The sequence below is a fragment of the Dermacentor silvarum genome, unplaced genomic scaffold, assembly GCF_013339745.2.
Source record: "Dermacentor silvarum isolate Dsil-2018 unplaced genomic scaffold, BIME_Dsil_1.4 Seq925, whole genome shotgun sequence".
Classification (NCBI taxonomy): Eukaryota; Metazoa; Arthropoda; class Arachnida; order Ixodida; family Ixodidae; genus Dermacentor; species Dermacentor silvarum.
In genome coordinates, this window is record NW_023606977.1 from 27,312 (window position 1) to 50,158 (window position 22,847).

A 22,847-nucleotide genomic window follows, 5' to 3' on the forward strand; every position below is an offset into this window, starting at 1 on the left:
ATATTGCTCACAATTAAGAAATATAGAATAAAAGATGCCGCAGACAGTGACTTTTTAGTCCTAGTAACCGCTTCAATTGTTCGTTTTCCGGGACGAACACGCACGTCGTCAGCTGCAACAAAAAAACTGAGCCATCTTTCTACACGGAAAATGCAGCTGTGCTTCCAGACTGGCATGTCAATCTCCTTGCTGCTGCCGAAAACGTGCAAGGCATCTGCATATAGTAACACTCTGTTCTGGTGAACTAAGGCTACACAATTCGTTTATAACTTGGAACTGTAGGCTAGGATTCTGTTTTTTTTTTTGTTTCTTTTGATAAATTACTTGCAACAACAGACAATGTCGCAGACTCAAGGATGAAACAATGTTATGCAAAGGGCTTCCAAAATTATTCCCGACACCGCCTTGAAGAATCAGTATAAAAGAGTCGGGGATTTCGAACCAGGGCAGACTGATTTGTGCAGCGAAGCAGCCGCACTATGAGGTTCCTGAGTCTCACTGCGGTGGTCGTCGGCCTCCTGAGTAAGTCAGCGGACCTTTTCGAACGTGTTTATGTCTAGCTACACTGTACTTCTTTTAAATCCGGAGAGCGCAGCTCACTGCACTAATTTCTCAAAAGACCGCCCGATTTCTATTTTCATACAGAAGAAATATTGCTCCGCATGGTATAGTCAGGATGTTTTCTTGAAATATAGCGTAGAATTCTGTGATGCTCCTTCCATTATAAGCCGGTTACGTTTGCGATGAGCAGGATGCAATTAACCGTTGAAGCTGATAATTCTCTTATGGCAGTTATGCTTTCTAACAAAGTAAGACAGCTAAATATGCTTGATTTATCTTGTAGGATGCATAATAACAAATTTTCTTTATGATAGTGCACGACTCGCGGCTTGCTCGGCGTGAAAGCTCACTCGAAATTATAATTTGCATCCAGAGAAGGCTGGACTCTTTCGGAAACGGAAACATGCCATCTTTGTTGAACTTAGGAAGGATGTGGCTAGAAAATTATATTTGTCTGAATAATGAAACAGAAAGAGACGAGACAAAATCTAAATCATAACACACGCTTCATCTTCTATGCGTTATCTTCTTTTCGTAAAAACGTATTTTCGCGACCCTAATGCGCTGACGTTACTGTCAGATGCTATATTTTATACAGCAGCTGGAACAGTACTTTTGCTACCGCGTATAAAGTGCTAAATTAACGAAAGCGCTCAACCACGCAGCTCCTGTGCATACTTTCCTACTTCCTTGGATTACGTTCAATCGCTCTACTTGCAACCACAACGCCATAAATATTATCACTTACTGCGCGCAAAATAGCATTGGCCAAGCGAACACGTTTCCCTTCTAAAGTTCACAAACGCTTTAGCCGAATGAAAAGTCAAATGGCCTTAAAAGGAGGTATTAGAAGGCCACAAGTCATTAACAACTGCTTCTAACACAATTCAATTACAATATGCATTGATTTCTAATAATCTAAAGGAAGTCACTGATCTAATCCAAAAATAAGTTTCTTAGCATTAGCGCCAATGTCTGCCATGTACGCGTGAAAGAAAACAATAATTTTGAGTCTAATCTGACAGCAATGTTCAACATCAACATTTTGGAGTGCGTAATCACAACATAATGCAAACGAAAGTCAAATAAGTTTGTGTTGAGAAAATTTAGTTGCGAAATACATATTTAGGTTGATAGAAGTTACGGGCCATTCACACCTTGAAGTTCTGTCAAATGATGTTCCGTCAGTTACTAAACAAGAGCCAACTAAAAGGCGAGGACCGACAATAAAGATATTAAAACGAAAGAACAGCATGCTTCTAGGTGCATGTAGGCTATTGTGTTCGTCAAAGGAGCTAGCTGTAGTACCACCATAACACAAACCGGTTGAAAAAAATACAAAGCTTGCCGAGACGGGACTATTGATAATTCTTCGGCGTTCGAAAAGTAAGTGTGCAGTGAAAATGAAGGTCCTAAAATTTGAAGTTTTGCTTACGACAATGCACCCATCTATACAAAAGAAACTAAAACTCTCCACCACCGGCTTTACTCATATTTGCGCACGGCTCTACGTATTCTTAAGCACTCGGGGAGCGTTCCTGGATTATCTGTGCAATGTCTTCGGTAATGCCTGTCTGTAGCTCCTGCTGTGTTGAAGTATTGTTCTTGTACACCCCTCCTATAGGTGGACTTCACAGACGTTATCAGACAAACTACAGGTTTTACGTTATGATATAGAAATTGAAACTGTTTTGTCATTCACAAATGTCATCCTATGTCTATTTTCTCACTGCAGTTACTTTTCTAAAACCAAGTATATTGCCTAATTCAGATACCAGTCACGAAGCATCGCCTAAAGGTGACCCAGTCTAAATGAATGGCGGGAAATTATTGTGCCAATGTTGGTTGCTTCATCTATTCGTTCAGAAATCGGTAGTTCACCGCAATCGTGCCTCTTCTACAGCACAATTATTCAGCGTTGTCGACTTCCTTCACTGTGATATGTCTTTCTGTAGACTACAATAAGTTAGTTATCCCTAAAAGTACAACAGAAACATACACTCAAAAGTTTGGTGCACTTTGTTTTTGAGTGGAATAAGCATCAAAAAGCACAACTTATTCGACTTGTAACCGATACTAAAAACATTCGCTTGAACTACAAGTGGGAAGATGCAACCGAGTTATAAACGCGATGATGATGGTGCAATCCACATGATTTTAAAAAAAAACGTACATTGCTGAGAATCACCTCCAGCGCTTGTCATCTTTAGTATGACTTCTGCAGAATCGACAGCATCCACAACAACCAGTGTCAATTTATTATTGACTTGCTCACGCACAAGCTACTTGATGTTAGAAGGCCCTCGTAGTTCGACAACGATGACTAATTACAGGTGGTTCAATTAAAATGAATATTTTTGTTCACATTTTTCAGGCACAGGGAACGTTATACTTATTTCTTGTTTGCACGACAAGACAGGGGTAATTTGAGATCGCAGGGAGAGGCCTTCGTCCTGCATCGGACATAAATATAGGGTGCTGCTACTGCTGCTGATGATATAAAATTATACTGGCTTTACTATGACAAAATAGTATAATTGCGCGGTGAATTCCTAATATGCGCATAATAATTACTTCTAATATAAAGGGTGTCCCAGCTATCACACATCGCGTTCTTTTTTTGTTGAAAAGACGGGCCATTCTACGCGAAGATAAGCAAGTGCGTATTGCTCACAGACGAGTAGAGTAGCTACTAGCAATTTTATTGTTTATACCATTCAATTTACTATTTAATTGCAGTTGGCTAACCTTTATTACTGATCTGGATGCCGTGCTGTCAATGAAGAACGTGTAGGAAATTGAAAGAAAACTTAAAGCTGGCATGTTTCCATTGAGGTACATTCTAACCGCTAATTTTCCCGGCTGATAAAAAAACTCGTTAAATTACAGACAGTCTAGCTCCATCTGCCACGAAATATAGTGCGCAAGCCCATTTTCTTGGAACAAATTAAGCATTTTCGTGCATAAAATTAGGCATTGCTATGCTGTTGTTGCACCGGTTGCTAATTAAATCCTGTGAAGTCGCGATCTCATTCTTAAACTATTGTTTTATTGCACAGATGATACGCATAGTCATGCACACTAGCTTACATAATACATACTGGGTTACCCGGCGGACACAGGAGGAGGTGGATTGCAGACTTGCACAAAACCGTTTTGGTGTTTCACTGTTCTAGAGCAGCCTTCGCATATGCATGAATGGTATGGGAGGTGAATTCATGCGCTGCGCTATACAGTTGAGCGGAAGGAGGTGGGTATTGTCGGTTGGATATTTGTACCCATTGCTCACAGAGTACACAGTCACTTTAGTTTGGGCGAGCGAAGACTGCCACGTTCTACACACCTTAAACGCAGACAATTATTCAACCCCGGGAAAGGCCGAAACCATGAGGCTGTGACGCAGTCCAAGTCCTTCTTGTGTCACAGTCTGTCACACTCAGAACATGCAAAACCAAACGGCTTCTCCATGAATTCCCGCTTGAAGATGTCCGTCACAGCCTTTGCCAAAAACAGACGTTCTTCCACCTTGAGACGCTAGTATGCAACGTCCGCAGCTAGTGTGGCTTGTCGCGCTTCATCTATTCGGCAGCGCACTTGGCATGCTTCTGCAATCTGTCAGTCTCCAATCGCTTCTATCATCGTCGGCAGTTTCGTAGTCCCGCTTCAACGCCTTGAATTATCGTCACTGCAATCGCTTGGCCACACCTTCGTTGATCGACTCCATCTGCCTCGGTCACCAAGCTCGTTGTCGTTCGCTGCGCTTGGCACGACGAATCTCTACTTTAGACATCTCCGACGACGATGCCGATTAACTAACTTATTTATTTCACGCGTACTTACGCCGGCGTATGCGTGAAAAGAAGTAAAGGCTGTGCACGGGAAACTCGCGTGAGGAAACACGCGTATGAAGAGACAGAGGCGAAATCCAGGTTGGTAGGCTGGTGGTGCTTCGCACTAGATAAATCGCTTGACTAACTGTGCGCCCGCATCAAAAAGCATCGCCCAAAAACAAGCTCTATAGCAGTTAGTGGCAGAGCTGGACCTTCATATGGCGCGACCCTCTCGCGACAGCGCGGCGCCTTCGTGTTCGCAAAGATAGAGAGGCCGTCACTGATTGATGCGTCGTGGAATAAATGCTCTCACTAACTTGTGTGGAGCGTGCTTGATGGTGCGGTTTTTTGATGCGGGCGGACGGTTTGTCAGGTGATATGTTTCATTATTAGCGGGCTTTCTTATTATACTGGTAATCATCAGCCGCAAAAAATAAACGGACAAAATGTAACTGGGTCAAAACATGCCAGTTCTGAGGTTCCTTAAATTTTCTGCAAGTTCTTCAATCAGAGCATGCCATTTAGAGCAGTAATTAAAGAACTTACCTCATAGAAATTAATTATTCAATTGAATGTTATCGACTAATAAATTCCTGGCGGCTCCTTTATTAGACTCAGAACAATATTCACTTCGCTATCTTTGCGTACAATGGCCCGTATTTTTAACGTGAAGCTGGGACACCCTTACAAAAGCATCAACTAAACTCAGATATTTATGTGCAACAAAAGATTGCGTTTTCGAGGAATAAAAATTTCATGAAGTATGTGAATACAAACAACCGATCGTTAGGCATACTATTATCCAGAACAAGTACAGTATCTCTTCAGTCGCCATCTCATTTACTAAAAAGCAAAGAAAGTAACTTAGCGGTTTGAGAAAATGTCTCCCGCTTCTTTTGTAGAAAAAAGAAACATACGCCCTAACTCCTAGTACATTACAATTGTCTAAACTACGTGTTTATAAATTTCAAAACACCATTTTCAGGTCGCCAGGTCATCGGGGGCCACCTATATCAGCCTTGGAAATGGATTCTGGAGTGGCTCTTTGGGAGGAAGCTCTCTCGGCAGTGGAAGCGGCTTCGGTGGTGGATACAGCAGCGGATATGGCAGCGGATATGGCAGCGGATATGGCAGCGGATTCGGCAGTGGATTCGGCAGCGGCAGTGGACTGACCGGACTTGATGGAAACGGCGGTTTCTGGGCGACAGTTATGGCGGACTGTACGGAAGTAGCCCATTCTCGATTTGGAGGAGGTTAATCTCGCCCCTCATGTTGCCAAGCGGAAGTGGTAACTTCTGGGGAAGCAGCGATGGTGGTTACGGAAGTAGCCCTCTCGGATACTGGAGGACTCCAGTCTACGTATTGAGGTTGTTTTCTGTGCCGTATGGAGGAAGTCAAGGCGGCAGTGGACAGTGGGGTCTGCGGAGAGTAGGTTCGCCATTCACGTGGCTTACGTGGGGTAATCTCGGTAGCCCAAGGCCAGCAGGCACGCCCTGGGGATTTCAGGGAAGCAGTGGGAGTGGCTCATTCCCGCGGCCATGGGGAGGAAACAGTGGTCCTCAGGGTGACTTGTACGGCGTGCCTGGTGGTGTAAGTGGAATGGAGGGTATGGTGAACAATGGGGCCAAGGCGGACAAGGCGAATCAGGGAGCCAGTATGGACCGCAAGGTGGACTCAATGTACTTGGAGGATTCGGCGGACAGTTTGGACGCGGTGCCCAAAGCGGATCCGGTGGCCTGTACGGTAATCAAGGAGGTTTCAGCGGATTTGGAGGATTAGGCGGATTGTCGGTCGGAGGAGGCCAAAGAGGAATGGGTGGTCTGTACGGACAGCAAGGAGGACGTGGTGGAAGTGGAGGACTGGGTAGATTCTCAGGCGAAGTCGGAGACAGTGATTTCGATGGCCTTTCCGGTCAAAGCGGTTCGCTGGGCGTCGGTCGCGGACTACTTGGCTGGGGCAGCCGAAGTGGCGGTTTGGGCTCCGGTGGAAGCGGAAGCTTTGGCAGCCAAGGCGGCTTCGGTGGAAGCAGCGGTGGACGAGGCGGATTTGGCAGCAGTTTTAGTCAGTTCGGGGACAATGACGACGATAATTATGGCCTCGGCAGTCTGTCTGGACAAAGCGGCCCTTCTAGCACGCTGAGTGGTCTGTCCGGTACACGCGGTCTCACTGGGCGACTCGGCAGCCTCCGTGGTGGTCGTAGTGGTCTGTCCAACCAACTCGGAAGTTTTGGAGGACTGGGAGGAGGAAGTGGACTTGGTAGATTAGGAAGCTTTGGTCAGAGTTGGGCGAGCAGCCTTGGTAGCGATGGCAGGCGGAGTCAGGGTAGCCAAGGTAGCAGCGGTGGTCTCACCGGAAGGAACAATCAAGGGAGCGGATATACGTGGAGCCTTTCTGGACTAGGCGGTAGTCAAGGCTCTCCTGGTCAACTAGGCAGCTTCGGAAGTGGATTCGGTGGACTGGGCGGTTTCGGCGGTTCCAGCCTAGGTTGGCTGAGCCATGCCACTGGTCTCTCTCGAAGGCGATTGCAGCGCCTCTACAGGAAGTATAGAAACAGCGGGCATAGATGCACATTTCCAGAATACCTCAGGCGACGTGGATACCTCGTTAGCTTCTATGGAGGTCTCCCATTTGGCGGTAGACAAGGTAGTGGGGGGCAGCGCGGAGATGGTAGCAGTTTCTGGTACTGGAGTTCTAGACCAACGTACCAATACACCTGGGGAACACCTCTGAGTGGCTCCGGATCCTCACAAGGAAGTAGCTCTGGCGGAAGCTCCTTCGGTGGGCTCGGTGGATTGTCAAGCGGTGGATACGGCGGATCCAGCAACGGATTGGGAGGAGGCTTTGGCGGCAGTAGCAGCTGGAGTTTAGGAGGTGCTGGTAGTGCTTGGCAGCAGCAGCAGGACCAGGGCCAGCAACAGGAGAAGGTGTTTTAGAAATAAAGTTCTTTGTACAAACTTACAACAGACGTAAAGCTGTACAAATTAACGAACGGAAAGTGCACCACCACTCTCTGGTTTGACAATAGACAAAAATCAATACTGTGGACAATTTTTCATTATAAGATACAAACTTCCATGTGCACACGCTATCAAGTGTTGAATAAGCAATACAATGGCTGCGAGCGACAACCATTTGTAAGACGAATACATAAGCTATCAAGAAGCCACACAGGGCTTATGCGCACACTTCAATAGAAACTAATATGCAGACTTTAAGAAATCTTTTTCAAGAGGGACTACTTCGGCGCCCGCCAGATCATTCGCAGGTTTCAAGCCCGATATAGTGATACCATAGCACCCTTTACTTCTTCTCTAGTTGTAAACATAAACTTTACTTTCGAAATTGCAACTTCCATTCAAGAATATCAGTGTACAGCAAAATGATCATTCAAGCTGTTTATTCATTTGCACTTTCATTTAAGGCTAAGCCTGAGGAGTACCGCCGTTTGTAACCAATGACTCATTTGGTCACCTCCCAGCCGTAACGAAGCAGTTTTTGGCTAATGCTAGGCACTTCGGGTAGGTTGGCTCCTTTCTGGCCAAGTTTCGGGCCTCTTCAATAAAACAACTGAAGTGTTCTTTGGTGGGACCGAACCTCGAGCTCTGACTCCCAGCACAGCAGTCCAATGCTCTAACCGTTAGACGACAATCACACGCTTGCTTCTATCGCGCCAGTGATAACTAGCTCTTTGAGATGACTTGCACATTCGTTACATTACATAGCACGAGGGCGATCACGTGCGCGCGCGCGAGTTCTCGTTCGGGCACGAACTTGCCACTGACTGTCATGTGCGCCACGAGTGGCAGCAGGCCTGTTTTTCAATTTTTAACGCGTGAGCATTAAGGGCCACGTGTCGCGGAAAACCCGGTGTCGGCGTCGGCGGAGTCATCCTTGGGCGAAGCTATTCTTCGAATTTTGAGAATGACAGCCCACAAACAAATATCATGAAACAAAACACCGAAACCGCGTGCCTTTTATGTTAAATCTTCTCACTGAAACATTGAAAGTGCGAAAAAATACCACAAACCTGAAAATGGCGTTATGTTTTTTTGGCGCGGCTGTGCACAACCTCCAGGATCGGCCCACTCAAGAGGCTGCGTTTGTACCAGAAAGCTCGCTTTCGGGCATAGCGTTCGCTGCCAGCGTTTCCTGGTAAACACTACATTTACATTAGCTGCTGTTGCCGAGAAGCCTGAGAAGCAGTAAGGGATCCTTGAATGCTATCGCGTTGCACTCTTAAAGGCGAAGCTGAAGCGTCCTCGAAGTTATTGCTTCGTGGCACCTTAAACTTCCAGACGATGACGATGTCGAGATCGGCCAAGATTTACATGTCCGTTCTTCGTAGAAGATAACGCTAGCAAGAATCTGTGCGACATTGTACCGTCTTCGGCAAAGGCCAGGTCAAAACCAAAAACTTTGTAACATTTCTTCGTCGCCGTAAAAACAACAGTGTCGCCATGCCGTTGCTGTCTTACTATCGTCGTCGCCGTTATCGTCGTCTTGCTTGTGCCGTCAAACACAGCGTACCGCACACAGTTGCTTGTTTTACACAAGACGTTGGTCTATCTGGCAGCATTTTCAAGGACCCCAAATCATTCTGATAGCGAACTACCAACAAAATGCTTCGCAAGACATCAATTCTTACAGTGCCTAGGATCTGCGTAGCTTTTATTTTTATTTTAATCATTTGTATCTTTCAAAATAGCGAGTGTCGTTTTGAGGTTAGCAAGCAGGTATGAGATTGACATATACGAAGAATAGTTAGAAGATTCAATGTAAATATGTAAAAATATAACTGTTTCGATAGAGTGACCAGAGAAGTAAGAATTATCAAGTGTATATATTCAAAATACTTCGGGCTGAGACTCCATGCATGTATAGAAATAATAGCTGAGTGCGTACAATAAACGCATGAACGTGAACTATATTTTCGCACATAAGCTAACAATGTTAAAAGCAAATACGCGTATACATCTATATAAGAAAATTTAGGCCAGAACTTCTCACCGCTTGTTCTCTGTATACGCGGCACCATACACAGATTGTGACGTACGTTACTACCGACCTTTTGCACTCATTTAACAAAATGAAGATTTGATACCTAGTATCCTTATAAACTTGCGATTTCGAGCATGCCTCGAGGCACTCGCGTACACTCAACACTTTCACTTCAGGTTCAATATCCTTATTAAAGACTCGACTGTGGGGCTATTACAAGACACCAATACTTTTGTGCGAGATGTCTACGAAGTGGGCGAAGGCCTTCTATCAAGTTATAAAGAAATAGGCGACCGATGATGGGATCGAAGCTCTGTCTTCCAGCACAGAAGCCCAAAGCTCTCGCGTTAGGCCACGATTACACGCGTGCTTCTCTCGTGCCAGTTGAGCCGCACTGCACGGAACGCTCGAAGTGCTCGAACGTATGCCTCACTGACTACGAGGACTTCCGACGAAATCGCCGGTAGAAAGCTCAAGTACTCTGCCTTAAGCTTCTAAAAAGACGTCCGTCAACTTGAGACTCACCTAATTGAGTATTTCGCTTATCCCGCACAGTATACTGTGCCTAAGGGCCCATCTTCAACGCACCTCGTTGAGCGCAATCGCCAAGTCTACAGAATGGGCTTGGCTGCCTACACCTCAAAAACATGGAAGAAGACAGACAAAATAACATCCCAGCGTCGTCCGAAGCCCCACATAATCGTGCAGGTCTGTGCGACAGTTTCATACTCCAAAGAAGATTGCACTACGAGTCGAGAACCGTATTCAAAAGCTGCCAAGTGGGCCTTCCATCTCACCGACTACATTATAGCTGCGGTTCAGTTGATTTCAGCTGAAACTAAGGACTTGGACATTGAAATATGGAAAAAATTAAAATTAAATGATGGGGCTTTACGTGCCAAAACCACGATCTGATTATGAGGCACGCCATAGTGGGGGACTCCGGAAATTTGGACCACCTGGGGTTCTTTAACCTGCACCTAAATCTAAGTACATGGGTGTTTTCGCATTTCGCCCCCATCGAAATGCGGCCGCCGTGGCCAAATATATGCAAGCCACAAAACTTTGCCATTGCGGAAACTACACGAGAATGAACTCTTGTGCGCAAAATTCGCGGTGGGCACCGATTCTCAAAAAACACCTCAAAATGCCAACTCAGGCATATCAACTGTGGCGGCAACCAAGGTGTTAGAAGTACAGGTGGGACGACGGAGCGCGGCCGCCGTGCAATTGCTGCGTGGAACTTCGGTACCTCCGCTCCATCACACCGCGAGATGGCAGGAGCGGTCGCGTGGCCGACATCCTGGCCAGCAGGCCCCTATTGCGCATTTGTGGACGAGTGGTGGCGCTCTAGTCGAAACAGTTGTCGCCACGTTGCACACTTGTTTTCATTCTTATGAAGCGATAGCTACATTACGCCAGGTTTCCGCCTCTTCGCCGTCGCCACACTTTGAGCCGTAGCCGCAATGTGACGTCACACCACGGCCCTCGATTGTCCAGCAGTTCGGCTCGTCGCGGTCGCCGCGCGGCCACCCCTGGGCACTCGCCGTGCCCTCTGCGTGACGTCACACCACGGGCCTCAATTCTCCGGTGACTTGGCTCGTCGCGGTCGCCGCTCCTATGTATGACGTCACACCCCGCGCTCTGCAGCTGTGACAACCGGAAGTAGAGAAGGGGAGAGCTCGCGTCGCCACAGCCATAGTTGAGGCCGCAGTATGGATGGTGAGAAGTCAACCAGCCTGAAGGAGGCCAGGGATCGCCGAAGAAATCAAGAGGAGACAGCGCGCTGAAGAGACTCAAGATGAGTGTGCCGAACGGTTGGCCAAACGCCGTGAAAGCGATGCCGCTAGACGCCTAAGCGCAGCCGGGGGTCTGTAGCTATCCCTACTAAACTAGGTTTAACCAGAGCTAAACCACAGCCAAATTTTTGTGCGATGACAAGCTGTACTGTTCGTGTGAGGAAATTGTGAAATCGGCAAGAAGTTTTTTGTGCCATGGTGCAAATATGGCTACAAGACCTGCACTGAAAAAGTGTCGCTTTTTGCTGCACCCCGAGAAGGGGACCGGCTGAAGATATGGCGCCATGCGATTCCGCGCAAGGAAGGAGAAGCAAGCACTTCGAGCCGAGGTCCGTGTCGAAGACGTGGGAAGCAGTCTACAAATAACACGTTCTTGTGAGTGCACCACGAACGACGGCTCTGACAAAAGACGCCGTGCCGACAAGTTTCCCGACTACTCAGCTTACTTGACACTTGACAAAGACAGAGAAAAAAGAAAGGCGCCTGCGGACCGTTCGCACCCTCCTGCCACCAAACGTAGCCGTGTCAGACTGGAAGATTCTCTGCCCGTGCCAGAGCTTCTCTCCCCGCGCGAGAGCTACGCTTGTAACAATGAGAATATTAGGGGTTTTGTGTGCTAAACCACAATATGATTATGAGGCACCTTTAGGAGGGTTCCGGAAACCTCGACAATCTGGCGTTCTTCAACGTGCACTCGCATCGTACAGTACACGGGCCTCTAGCGTCTCGCCTCCATCGAAATGCGACGGCGCGGCCGGGATCGAACCAGCGACCTTCGATCGGCAGCCGAGCGCCGTAACCACTGTACCACCGCGGTGGACTGGCTACGCTTGTAAAGACTCCACACATTCAAATGGATGTGTACCTTAAAGGACCAAGTCGTAATGCTGTCTCTGGGCGTCTATGTAAGACACAGACAGTGAAAAATATCACTCGGATGGGAATAGAGAAGAATCCGAAACACATACCCACCACTGTAAATATGTCTACCCTTCTCGCGGTGCCAAACCAGGATGTTTTTTCATGCCCTAAAGCGTCGTCGGTTCCTAAAGTGCTGGCACTTCGCTTAAATTCACTGTTTTAAATGCGACAAGCTAGCGTTAACAAAACTTGTATCCATCACACATTTTTTATGCGTAATCTACGACTGCTGATTGCTTCTAATGTTCAAGACAACAATCGACAGTACATTTTACTGCTGTAATGCTACGGCTAATACGTTATTTTTGTCTAACTAGGTAAACATTCCTCCAACAAAGAGAACTAACTTCTGTCAGATTTCAACGAGACTTCTCTGTCATATTGTGACAGAGCGATGAAGAAGACGTTTTGAGAGCACTTGAAGAAGACGAAGCTCGGGACTTCGCGTGCTTACTATGATCTTGTCAGCCCCTGCCAGTCTTGTAAATACATTTCATTCCTTTTCCCCGTAACATTTTTGGTGGAGTTTGCGGGCTCAAGTTCAAGACGGATTTACGCAGCGGGCGCTCCTTGGCTGCATCTACCATGCCAGCTCAAGGCGAGGATGCTTCGGGCTCGTCGGCCCCCACGCCAACCGCGCGACCCCGGCACCTTTTCCGGCACTGACAACACGGATGTTGAAGACTGGCTTCAACTATATGAGCGGGTGAGCAAGAGCAACCATTGGAACCAGACCGCCATGCTGGCTAATTTGATCTTCTATCTCGCGGGAACGGCACGCGTCTGGTTTCAGACCCACGAAGAGGAACTTACCACCTGGGACATTTGTAAACAGAAGCTCACGGATTTGTTTGGCAAGCCTGTTGGACGTCAGCGCGCCGCTCAAAAACTTCGCTTCGCGTGTCCAGACGTGCACTGAGTCCTACCTCACATACATCCAGGACGTGCTCGCTCTGTGCCGCAAAGTGGATCCGAGAATGTCCGAAGCTGATAAGGTCACACATGTCATTAAGGGCATAGCAGATGACGCCTTTCACCTCCTCGTCTTTAAGAATTCTTCTACTGTACAAGCCATCATTACCGAATGCAGGCGGTTTGAAGAAGCCAAGAGCCGCATTGCCCACCCGTTTCCCCGCCTCCCAACACGGCTGCTACGTCCACCTGCGAAGACCTCCGCAGTCTGCCCACGCCCAATCGCTCTGATGACATCGTCCACATCATCCGCGTGAAATCGAGGCCGCATCTCCTATCCAAACCCCAACCCTTGGCTCCGACAATTGCCAGTCCACCGTTTCCCTGATCCAGACCGTCGTACGCCAGGAATTGGCCAACGTTGGCTTGACCAATGTCTGCTCCGTTAATCGGCCTGACTACGCTTCGTCCACCTCTGCCATGCGCCCTCGCAACATGAATGCCCCTCCGCGGTATCGCAACCCGACTGAATGGCGCACTCTCGACGACAGGCCAATATGCTTCACTTGTGGCCGTATCGGTCACATTTCACGTCACTGCCGCTCTTCGTGGAATTCGACCCCTTGGCCCTATCTGCCATCCGACCGCCCGCCTCATGCTGCTTCTCGCTTCCCACCGCGCATGCAACCAGTAACTCCTGGCGACTCCTCTCGGCCCGCCCGCTCTAGCCGCTCTCCTTCGCCACATCGCCGCTCCTCCCGCTCGCCCCCATCGCGTCGGTCACCGTCGCCCAGCTCCTTCCGGCGCACGCTTTCGGAAACTACCGGTGCAGCACCTAGAGGTGATCTGCTATACCGCCCCGACGCCAAAATCCTCTTCTGACCCTGCCTACAAATCGGAACCTCATCAAAGTGACGTGGATGGTGTACCTGTTACGGCTCTGATTGACACTGGCGCGCACGTATCTGTCATGGGTGCTCAGCTTCGCCATCGTCTCAAGAATTCCTCACTCCGGCCCGTCGCCTGTGTTCCGAGTCGCCGACGGGGGAACGCCGGCCGTTATTGGCATGTGTCCAGCTCGTGTGAGTGTCGCCGATCATCATCTTCTGTTTTATTCTATGTCCGAGAACACTGCCCTCACGACCTAATCCTGGGACTTGACTTTCTCTCAGCCCATTCCGCCTTGATAGACTGTTCTGCTGGTGTTGTGCAACTCGCTCTACCTGTTGCTATTGATCCCCCCGATAGTGCTCTGATCCGGCTATGTTCCACAGAGCATCTTCGCCTCCCTCACCTTGCCGTTACCTACATAGGTGTTTCACCCGTTCCGCCCTTCCCGACGGTGACTACATCGTATCTCCTAATGGATGTCCTGCTCTCGCATAACGTCGCATTTCCTCACACCGTCATTACCATCACGGACAACACGTCCTGTCTTCCGCTAGTGAACTTTGGACTTAGTGCACAAGTTCTCCCGCGCGGCATATCACTTGCGCAAATCACGCCGGCCGAAGACTACCAGATTTCGGGTTTAAATGCTGACGACTCCTCGTGTGCAACTCTTGCTGTGCCTCCTGCCCCTTCAGACTTGAATGCCCTAATGAAAATGATCGCGACCGACCTTCCGCCCCAGTGTGCCAATGAACTACGTTGCCTCCTTGCCTCGTACTGGGACTTATTCGACCTTGGCGACCGTCCTCTCGGACAAACATCTGTTGTCAAACATCGCATTAACACTGGGGATGCGAGCCCAATCCATCGGCGACCCTACCGCGTCTCTGCTACCGAGCGAGACATCATCCAACACGAAGTTGATAAGATGCTTTCTCGTAACATCATTGAACCTTCTTGTAGCCCATGGGCATCCCCTGTTGTCCTAGTTAAGAAAAAGGACAACAGTTGGTGATTTTGCGTAGATTATCGGCACCTAAACAAGGTAACCAAGAAGGACGTCTATCCGCTACCACGCATTGACGATGCCCTTGATTGCCTCCATGGAGCACAATATTTTTCGTCCATAGACCTTCGCTCCGGGTACTGGCAAATTGCCGTCGATGACATGGACCGTGAGAAAACGGCTTTTATTACTCCCGACGGCCTCTATCAGTTCAAAGTGATGCCTTTCGGGTTATGTAATGCCCCAGCCACATTTGAAAGAATGATAGACGCCCTCCTACACGGTTTCAAGTGGTCCATCTGCCTCTGTTACTTGGACGATGTGATCATTTTTTCTCCGACTTTTGCGACGCACCTCGAACGCCTATCGACGGTCCTATCTGTTTTTCGTCGGGCGGGGCTACAACTCAATTCGTCCAAATGCCACTTCGGTCGTCGTGAAATTTCTGTGCTCGGACATCTCGTCGATTCTTCTGGTGTCCGTCCTGATCAAGATAAAATCGGGGCAGTGAAAGACTTTTCCGTGCCCACGTGCGCCAAGGACGTTCGCAGCTTCTTGGGCCTCTGCTCCTACTTTCGTCGGTTTGTCCGCAATTTTGCGGACGTTGCACGCCCTCTTACTCAGCTCCTCAAGAAACGCTGCCTTCATTTGGGGCTGTGAGCAAGCTCGTGCTTTCACTGAGCTGATCCGGCTGCTTACTTCCCCTCCCATTCTCGCTCACTTTGACGCGTCAGCTCCAACAGAAGTCCGTACCGATGCCAGCGGCCATGGTATTGGAGCTATCTTGGCCCAGAAACAACAAGGACAAGACCGTGTTATGGATTACGCCAGCCGCCTTCTTTCCCCTGCTGAGCGCAAATATTCCATCACTGAGCCCGAGTGTCTGGCTCTCGTTTGGGCAGTGGGAAAATTCCGCCCCTATTTGTACGGCCGGCAATTCACAGTCATCACTGACCACCATGCTCTGTGTTGGCTTTCATCTCTGAAAGATCCTTCTGGGCGCCTTAGCCGATGGGCTCTGCGCCTTCAAGAATACAACTACTCAGTTGTATACAAGACAGGCCGGTTACACCAAGATGCGGACTGCTTGTCGCGCCATCCTGTCGACCCACCTGACGTTTCTATGGCCGGCATTCCTGTCACCGTTCTCTCTTTGAGTGCTTTTGACGATATCGGAGCGGAACAACGCCGGGACGACTTCTTAAAGACCTTATTCAACGGCTGACTTCAACGACGCCCGACCCTTCCCTTCGAATGTTTGAACTCCACGATGAATCTTGTACCGCTGTAACATGCGCCCTGACGACCCTGACCGACTCTTAGTTGTCCCTTCGCATCTGCGCCGGACTGTTCTCGCCCAGCTTCATGATGTGCCGACTGCCGGTCACCTTGGCGTGTCACGGACTTACGACCGTGTTCGTCGGCGCTTTTTTTGGCCTGGTCTTTACCGTGACGTCTGCGTTATGTCGCTGCGTGTGACCTTTGTCAACGACGAAAAAAGCCGACCACGCTCCCTGCTGGCCGCCTTCAACCACTTGACGTGCCTTCAGAACCATTCTTTCGTGTAGGCGTTGATCTTTTAGGCCCTTTTCCTACGTCTGTTTCGGGAAATAAGTGGATTGCTGTAGCAACAGATTACGCCACCCGATACGCAATCACACGGGCTCTTCCGACAAGCTGTGCAACCGATGTCGCCGATTTTCTACTAGAAAACGTCATCCTTCACCACGGTGCCCCTCGACAGCTCCTTACCGACCGAGGCCGCTACTTTCTTTCGAAAGTTGTTAATGACATTCTACACTCGTGCGCGACTAAACACAAACTTGCTACTGCTTACCATCCCAAACGAATTGTCTAACAGCGTCTCAACCGGACCCACTGAGATGCTATCCATGTATGTCTCCGCAGACCATCGCGACTGGGACGTTGCATTACCATTCGTTACCTTTGCCTACAATTCTTCTCGCCACGATACCGCAGGCTTCTTTCTCTCCATTCTTCCTCTTGTTTGCCGCGACCCTACGCTACCTTTCGACACCCTCCTGCCTGATCCTGTATTTCACATCAGAGTACGCCCGGGACGCCATAATCCAGGCACAAGAGGCACGCCATATTGCCCGACGTCGACTTGTGGACTCGCAGGAAAATCATCGGCGCTTATATGACACCCGCCATCGTGACGCCCACTACACACCGGGCGCCCTGGTTCTCCTTTGGTCTCCGTCGCGACGCGTTGGCCTCTCGGAGAAGTTGCTTTCACGCTACTCTGGTCCTTACCGCGTCTTGCGTCAAGTAACCGACGTCACCTACGAAATCGCCCCTCTTGACCCCACCGTGGCTCAGGCTCGTTCCGACGTAGTCCACGTCGCGCGTCTTAAGCCGTATCACTCGAACGCCTCCTAACCAGCACCGGGTCGGTGCTTCAGCCGCCGGGGTCATGTGACAGAGCGATGAAGAAGACGTTTTGAGAGCACTTGAAGAAGACGAAGCTCGGGACTTCGCGTGCTTACTATGATCTTGTCAGCCGCTGCCAGTCTTGTAAATACACTGTAAATACATTTTTTATTCCTTTTCCCCGTAACAATATGTTTAATTGCGCGATTTCACATGTCCGAATGCGAAGTCCGAATGCGAAGTCCGAATGCGAATGTTTTTGACGGGCCGCGGCTTCTCCAAGGCGGCTCTCCACATCCTACACCAGTCAGCAAACACAGACACATGTGCCCCACAGCGCATCCACTTGCTGTGGACTCCTGGCCATGCCTCACTGCCGGGTAATGACCGCGCACACGCGGTCGCTCGAGAAATTACCCTCCGAGCTGCCCGGCATGACGAGGATCGGAGTCCAGATTGGGCGGGCTCCCCACTCACATACAGACACGTATTAAAATACTATACACGAGCTAGACACACCATGGGTCCGCCGCCGCTGTCGTTCTCGCGAGAGGAAGAGCTGGCACTCTGCCAACTCCAAACAAACACGTTTCCCAATCTCCTCTCCCTACATAAATTTTACCCTGACCGCTACGCAGACTCTTGCCCGGGCTGTAGAAGCTCCCCCACGGCGTTCCATGTCACGGTGGAGTGCACCACGAAATTATTCCGTCCCCTGCCAGTCATCTTGCACCCCTTCCGCACCAAAGAGCTGTGGGAGGATGCCCTCCGCGACGGGCCTCGCGAGGTCCGCCTGGCCCTAGTTCAACGTGCCCGTGCTGTCGCAGAGATCGTTCTAGGGACCCCGGATGAGGGGTCCCTCCCACACTCTTACTACCTTTTCTTTTTGCAATAAAATGTTTACTCTCTCTCTCTCTCCGAATGCGAAGGCATTCTACTTTCGCGAACCTTCGAGGAGGCGAATTGAACATATTCAGCAGGTATCTAGGGCTGTATTGTTGAAATCTTGTATTTGTTCGCCGTTTTTGTCGTTTTGTGCTCGTTGTAGCGTGAAGGCCGAGTTAATTTATTTGTTTCGAGCGGCGTTCGTGGCCCCGAAGCGACCATGCATGATACCTCTCATCGGCCATGGGTACTGTGGCGCAGTAGCGCACCCAGGATCTCTGCCAGGGGCGGGGGGGGGGGGGGGGTTGAGAGTTTGCCAATACCATCTAAACAGCACTAATTTCGATTTCTTCGCGGGAAATTGTCAAAAATGCGCTTTTTGCGAGTGTGCAGACGATTGCGCGTCTTACATCTTAGTTGCAGTACTCAAATGCGCAAGGAAGAAAAGGGTTGAACAAAAGGGGGGTTAAGTCGGCCTCAGGGGAGGGGGGGTTACAACCCCCGAAATCCCCCCCCCCGTCGGTGCGCCACTGCTGTGGCGCCATCTCGGGCCCTCTGCACAAAACGCGGACCGATGTTACCCCTTTCCGGAGGCGCCATTGGTCCACCTAAAGTACGTCTAACACTGTGGCGGCAACCACGGCGTCTGGGAACGAAAATGTCCGAGTAATAAAGCGGCAGGCCAAGTGCCCAGAAAAGCAGCACAAAGACAAGACCGACGCGAAACAGCAGTACCACCGACCATCAGCAGCAGTCCTTCTCGACAAAAGCGAGCCAAACAACAATGACCCTCCTAAATGAAAACAAAAACACGCAAGGAATTTTCCCACCCTTTATACGGAAAACCAGTTCGACATCCCCAAAGACAAATGACGCAATGAAGATGGTAAGCAGGGAACACGGATAAAGAGCAGACAAGACGGGACCAACACAGGATTTCGGCCCGTACAGACCAATCGGGACCGAAAGAAATATATGCAAACGCCGGAAGAAATATTATTCTGGAAACCCAACGGACAGAAAAGATGCCGCTAACTTCACCCGCACCATCACAAACAAACAAGGCACCAACAAAAGCAGCCGACGGATCCGGCACAACCACACAACTTCCGACTATTGTTTCTAAAGAAAGATGCGATTGCGACAACAAGCCAGGCAGTGAGCAGACGGAGGTCAAGCCGCGGTTTAATCCCCCCCCCCCCGCGACTACGAGCAGAGGTGAATCGGTCAACACCACCTTCGACCACCCGCAGCCTACTGCGACACCACCCACAAACTTTAAAAGGATCATTACACAAATAAACTATGTAACTAAGCAAAGCCAAGAATGAATTAAATATAACTTGACAACCCCAACAGCTGTCTCAACCAATTCACTTGACTATCTGCACAAGTTGCTATGCTCGTACAGAGCATTACCACTTTAAAACAAGTAGCGGAGACACATCAGCGACACTTACGTAAACGTGCAGAAAACAGGATTGATAAGAAACTGAGCAAGAAAGCAACTAATCTAGACACATATAACAATACAGGACGCGAATATGGCAACTTCTAATAACGCTCCACAAACACACGACAGGAACCGAAGTGACCGAACCTCGAACATTAAGAAGCACGACGCAAAACAAATAGTAATCTGGCAGTAGAACTGTAAAACCATCAGACGTAAAACAAGTAATTTCGTGCAGCACAATCCATGCGTCCCGGAAATCCAACGTTATCACCTTACGAAACAGAAGGTCCAGTAAGCCAACCGGGCTACACTTCCTACACGTGCCCTAAAATCACACCGACAAAGAGGATGATGCACAAACAACCGAATCGCCACGAGCAGTGACACCAACAATGACAATCACGCTCATCCGGAAGAAACACATCGATGCACGAACTCTTACAAACACGCTTGACAACGCGCAGAAGGAAACTGTTCACACGCGGTGCTGCTTTCGAGGAAGACGCGACATCCATATCAATAATACATGCAGGCTAGCCACCGTACAAGGCTATGGTAGATCCCGGAGAAAACATGCATGCGGACTTAGGAAACGACGTGCGATACTGTGGCGTGGTGACTTCAACAGTCATCATACAGAATGGGGCTATGGATTAGAGCACTGCACGGGCCGATTTTTGTGGCCCGGGCCCGGCCCGTTTTTACATTGGGCGGCCCGCCCGAGCCCGATCAAAACTTTTATGGCGAGACCCGGCCCGGCCCGTCCCGGAAATAATCTCGTTACACGCCGGCCCGGCCCGCCATCCTTTACCTCACGCCCGAGCCCGGCCGGAGCCCGGCTCGAAACCGGCCCGAACCCGGCCCGAGACCGAAAATACATGTTTTTCAGAGTTGAGAAGCCCAAGAATACTCGCAGAAGCCTGAGCCCGACCCGGGCCCACGTGAAAAAACCCGAGCCCGGCCCGGCCCGGGTCAAAAAGCACACGCCGTGCCCGAGCCCGGCCCGAGCACGGGAAAAAACTGCTCTATCCAGCCCGGCCCGGCGTACGGGCCGGGCCGGGCCCGGGCTTTCGGGTAAGCCCGAGCCCGTGCAGTGCTCTACTATGGATACAGCCGACCAAGCCAGAAACAACGGCTCCACTTCTCCGAAGGCTTCCATCGCACACTATTGAATAATTCAGAACACCCAACAAGGATAGGTAACCCGGTGGAAAGGAACGCTAAAATGTTGGCTAATCAACCCTCACGTGCCGCAGAGCTTTTACAGGTTCACAACATGGCTTTCAAGCCAATTGTTCAGCATCATCATCAGTGCTGGAAATAACTTAGAATATATACACATCTATGCAGAAAAATGAACTTGCTGTAGAATTTTTAGAATTAAACCAAGTCTTGGACACATTCATTCATTGCATACTGCTAAGAACATTATTAATGTATGGAATTAGCGAAACTTCCATGAACCTGCTTTCAAGCTACTTAGTGGTCGTATACTTCTCAGTATACCAATATTTTAGAAGTGTTCCTCAAGGATCAGTATCGGGCCCTATGTTCTTTTCGCTATAGGTTAATGATTTCCCATCAAAGCTAATGTCATCAAAAGCTGTCATTTACGCCGAAGACACCACCCAATTTTTTGTCAGGTAAAACCCTTACTGAATTTCAGCACCTTCCAATAGTGAGTTATTGAGCCTATCTATTTGGTTTATGAGTAATAAATTCAGACAAAACGGTCAGACTGACTACATAGTATTCAGCTCTCCATACGCAAAACTTAGCACAAAAACATGGGAATTAATCTTGAGGGTGGTGCTATAGAACAGCTTGAAGCCATAAAATACATAGGTGTGTTATTGGACTGCAACTTGCATTGGAGACCACATATTTCCAGTACATGCTCTATAGTGACTTCTGCTTGTTATGAACTGATCAAATGTAGACCGTCATTTGAGTTAATTTTTCTAAATATTAGCTTTCCTCTTTGCATTGTAATATAGTTTACTGTTGTCAATCATTGGCTTGTACATTAAAAATGTCACAGTTTCGCCCGAAGGGCGAAGCAATGAATGCGATAGCAACACAGCAATGTCATACGATGTAAGGTGAGCGGCTTTGGTAGCAATATAAATTGTAGTAAACATGAGCTGATTAAGTAGCAGGTGTGCTGCGGCGTAAGTAGACCGACATGAAGAGAGACTCGATGACCACGAGAAGGCGCGTGTGAACGGTGGTGTTGAGAAGCGCTGCCCGTGGGCAGCGCGTGCGAAGGGACACACCTGTAGCGCTGCACTGCCGATCCGGGCAGCATTACATGTGTAGCGTGCGTTCGAAAATGTGGCCCGACTATTACTAACTGAATGAACAAGCGTGGTGTGAGCGCGCACAACCAACATGAAGAGATCACACTCAATGACTGCAGACAACTACTGTCAAAACGCTGGCAGCAAGCCGATACGCTGCAGCGGGCGAAGGTACGTGCGGTCTATCGCTTCAACAGAAACTGAGCGGCGAATGCACAGTGCATAAAGGTCAGAGCCGTGTGGAGGTAAGAGACTGCGGTCGAGCGACGAGCGCGTTGTTGGCAGAGTAGAAGTGCGCCCCCCCCCCCCCCCCCCGCTCCCTCCGGCGCTGGCTTCCCGCTTCCTTGCTTGCGCGGGGAGAGATAAGAGACTGTGTGACGAGCGACGAGCGCGGTTGTTGGCAGAGAAGTGCCCGCCCCCTGGTCCCTCCGGCGCTGGCTTTCCGCTTCCTTGCTTGCGCGTGGGAGATTGAGTGCGTTCGCTCTCCGTGATAGCGCGCGTCCCCGAACGCTTCCGTTGGGGCAAGATTTTATCTATACGAACCTCACGGCGACGACAACGGCGACGCCGACGGCAGAAATCCGGTTGAAGTGCCCATAAATTGCTATCGCAATAAAAGACATTTAAATCCTGTAATTCAATTGCATAACAGAGCGTTGCACATCATAATGTACGCAAGTCAACGTCAGTCAAGCACCGCACTATTTAGACATCTCGGCATATTGCCATTTGTCTTGCTGTCCAAAATGAAAGTCGCCATTTTTATTAGCAACATTTTACACGGAAATCACTCACTGTCTCCAGGCTCGCTTATTGTACCTAATCGAAGTAGGCGAAATGCTACAAATATTCATTTCAACACTTCCAGTCCCCCGCAACAGATATCGTCAACGA

At 49.2% G+C, this 22,847-nt stretch overlaps 2 protein-coding genes across 2 annotated transcripts in view; both read left to right on the forward strand.

The window, feature by feature from the left end:
• The first annotated feature begins 368 nt into the window (after positions 1 to 368).
• Positions 369 to 22,847, forward strand: part of LOC119435806 (uncharacterized) — a 37,735-nt gene continuing 15,256 nt past the window's right edge. Inside the window, exon 1 of the mRNA XM_049659951.1 lies at positions 369 to 522. Within this exon, the coding sequence (XP_049515908.1) occupies positions 480 to 522 (43 nt within the window). The 5' untranslated portion in view covers positions 369 to 479. The remainder of the gene's footprint in view (positions 523 to 22,847) is intronic.
• Positions 5,650 to 7,352, forward strand: LOC119435807 (uncharacterized). Its single transcript, XM_037702524.2, has 2 exons — positions 5,650 to 6,059; positions 6,144 to 7,352. Exon 2 carries the CDS (start codon positions 6,203 to 6,205, stop codon positions 7,322 to 7,324), a length of 1,122 nt encoding a protein of 373 aa, XP_037558452.1. The 5' UTR covers positions 5,650 to 6,059; positions 6,144 to 6,202; the 3' UTR covers positions 7,325 to 7,352.